General features: G+C 39.8%; 1 protein-coding gene across 1 annotated transcript in view; it reads right to left on the bottom strand.

Annotated features, from left to right (window-relative positions):
* Positions 1 to 233: 233 nt before the first annotated feature.
* LOC107726520 (interferon-induced very large GTPase 1-like) overlaps positions 234 to 2801 on the bottom strand; it is an 8316-nt gene continuing 5748 nt past the window's right edge. The window contains exon 3 of the mRNA XM_016536140.1: positions 234 to 2353. Within this exon, the coding sequence (XP_016391626.1) occupies positions 368 to 2353 (1986 nt within the window). The 3' untranslated portion in view covers positions 234 to 367. The remainder of the gene's footprint in view (positions 2354 to 2801) is intronic.

Genomic DNA, 2801 nt, shown 5'->3' with positions numbered 1-2801 from the left:
GAGGTTGCTAGCTAGCTATGCCTTCGTTACGTAAATGCATAATACCTGGTTGCAGTAATTTACAAAACAGCTCGGTCTCCTCATTTAAATAAGCTGCAGAGGAAGACAGTTGAGAGAGACGGCAGTGTTTCCGTGAGTGGGTGTGGTTTCAGCGCCGCCAGCGGACACGCCCCCAGCGTTTGAGAGCAGAGAATACTGCTTATTTTTTCCAGATTTTGATAGCTTACTTTATTCACTCGGCGGGTTTTTTTAGCATTCAAATTTGGCTGGGTGGTTAATAACACACTTTTCTGTGGTGTGATAAACTCAGAACACACATTTAATATCGACCTTACACAGACTTTAAAAAGGAACCTGTTGCAGTTGTTCAAATGTTATCCAAACTATCAATTGCTTCCTGTTCTGAGAATTTTCTCCATTCATCTGGTATTGTACCCTTCTCCCCCTCAAATGTTTTTTTGTAGTATTCTTCAATATCTTTCTGGAATCTGCACACAAACCACTTCCAGTAGGGCAGTTCAGAGAGATCAGAGGTGATGCTCCAGTTAGCAAATCTTTCTCCTGCTGTTCTGTATTCTCTCCAGGGGTGTACATAATCAGATTTATTGGGATGAAAACATCGATCACTTGCTACAGCTGATGTGCAGATGGTTATAGTCAGGTATGTTGAATCATTTTGATACCTCCCAGTTATTCCACTAACACGATGAAAAGAAACCCTGTGATCTCCATCATGGTTTTCTATGGTGTTGGTGCAGATGGCTTTACAGAAGGGACACTTAACCCAACAGCACTGACAGAAGTGATCGATCAGAAGCTTATCTGGTCTAAACTTACAGTCCAGCTTTTCTGCAAATGTCTTTGTGTTGAATCTACGGCTGATGTCAGACATTATAGAAGTAAGTTCTTTTCTTATCACATCTCCTAGCAGTTTGAAATCATCAACATCGTCATGTTTGACTCCACTGAGGTCTTTTTCAGAGAAGATCAGCTCATCTGAGAGCTGCTGTGTGAATCTCTTCAACCACAAACCAGCATCTCCTCTGTTCTCTTGAACATGTTCAGTAGATTCATGTGCTGCTCTCATGATCTTCTGCTGCAGGAGTTCAATGTTCTCCTTCATCTTGGGTAAAACACTGTCACTGAACTTATCAGTGTTGTACCGACTGACTTCATCTCTGATGAAACTCTTGAAGTGCTCTCTGGGATTATGAATGTAGCTTATGTATTTGTCAAAATCCTTCTCTTCTGCCAGTGTCTTCAAGATGTGTTTGTCCAGATTTGACCTGTTTCCATTCAGTGATTCACAGTTTGATCTCATTTCATCCGTCAGATCTCTGGCAGTCTTCTTGTAGACGCTCTGTTCAATGGGCTCTTTCAGTTTCTGACAGATGATCTCACCAAATATAACAGCTGATGTGGATCCATGACAGCATTTCTGGAAAATACTATAGTACTCTTTTATCTTCTTCTCAACATATATTACAGGATCATTGGCTTCCTTAAAAAGTCTGTGTTGGTCATTGATCTTCCTGTTTGCTCTCATACAGATGGAAAGAACCAAATCCCTAAAGAATTCATTCTTGAATACATATTTCACTTGTCCTTCCTCATGTTCTGTTACCTTTGTCTTGAGGTAATCTATGATTTGTTGAATGTAGCTTTTGTTGTAGCCCATCTTTGAAATGTTAAATGACAGAATCTGTTTGTCTGTCTGCTGATCAACATCTGTGACTAAAGATCTAATTTGAGCTTCATCCTCTTTTGATAGAGCATAACGAAATGTCTCTTTAACAGCTCTCAAGGCTTTTTTAATATGTCCTGTATTTTCACTGGATTTCTTTAACAGTACATAATCTGTATAACTCGTCACAGTGAAAATATCCCTGCTCTTCCTCCAGTGATCAGCAGGAACACTTCTATAGATGTCACTGAGGATCTCTCTCACATCTCTCATTATGTCAATGTCTCTGATTGGAGGAGTGTCTCTGATGATCTTCTTCACACTCTGTTCCCAAAACAAATCAAACTCTTTCTTCAGTGTTTCTTCATCTTTTGCTTTGTCTTTTAGTTTTAAGGCAAGTTCTTTGCTCTTTTCAAAGAGCGTATTTTCATGATGTGTCCTCTGAGCATCAATCGTTTTCTTAAGGTCTCGCTGCTGGAGAATCTCGTTCAATTTTCTCTTTGTTTCTCTCACAATGTTTTCCTGAATCTCTTTGATTTTGATTTCAAATGATGTTTTCCACTGAATCAGTATATTTGCATCTCTGTCTTTTTCAAAGAATTCAGACATTGATTTTTTCACTTCTTCACTTGTCTCCTTTAGTTCTTTTTGAATATCAGTTTCCTCGACCTCATGAATTGCTTCATTTTCTATTTTGTTGTGTAGTTTGTTCTCAGTTTCCATCATGGCACTGCGAAGACTCCAGGACCACTTGATGTATTCGGTCTCCAGTTTCCTGTAGGCTGAAATCTCCAGAGAATTTCTGAAGCTGAAGACGAATCGCTCATTCAGTAAAGCCTCCCAGAGATCTTTAATACGATCTTTTAAGTCTTTCAGTCTCATTCCACGTGATCTTGAAGCATGGGATACAATAGTTTCCTTCAGTTCTTGAATGTTCTCACAGTAGTTTGGGTTTGGTGGTGCCATGGGTGGGCTGCCCTCCCAGAGCTGAGCAAAATACTTCACATCTTTCTGAACATCAAATCTAATCACATCACTGAAACATTCTGCAGCACATTCTTCCTCTTTAGCAGCGAGTTTTGTCATCTCATCCAGTGTCTCCTGCAGTCGTCTCCTT

The sequence above is a fragment of the Sinocyclocheilus rhinocerous genome, unplaced genomic scaffold (genome assembly GCF_001515625.1).
Source record: "Sinocyclocheilus rhinocerous isolate Xijiao unplaced genomic scaffold, SAMN03320098_v1.1 scaffold4026, whole genome shotgun sequence".
Lineage (NCBI taxonomy): Eukaryota > Metazoa > Chordata > Actinopteri > Cypriniformes > Cyprinidae > Sinocyclocheilus > Sinocyclocheilus rhinocerous.
Note: the sequence above shows the minus strand (reverse complement) of the source record. Positions and strands in the feature narration are given on the sequence as shown.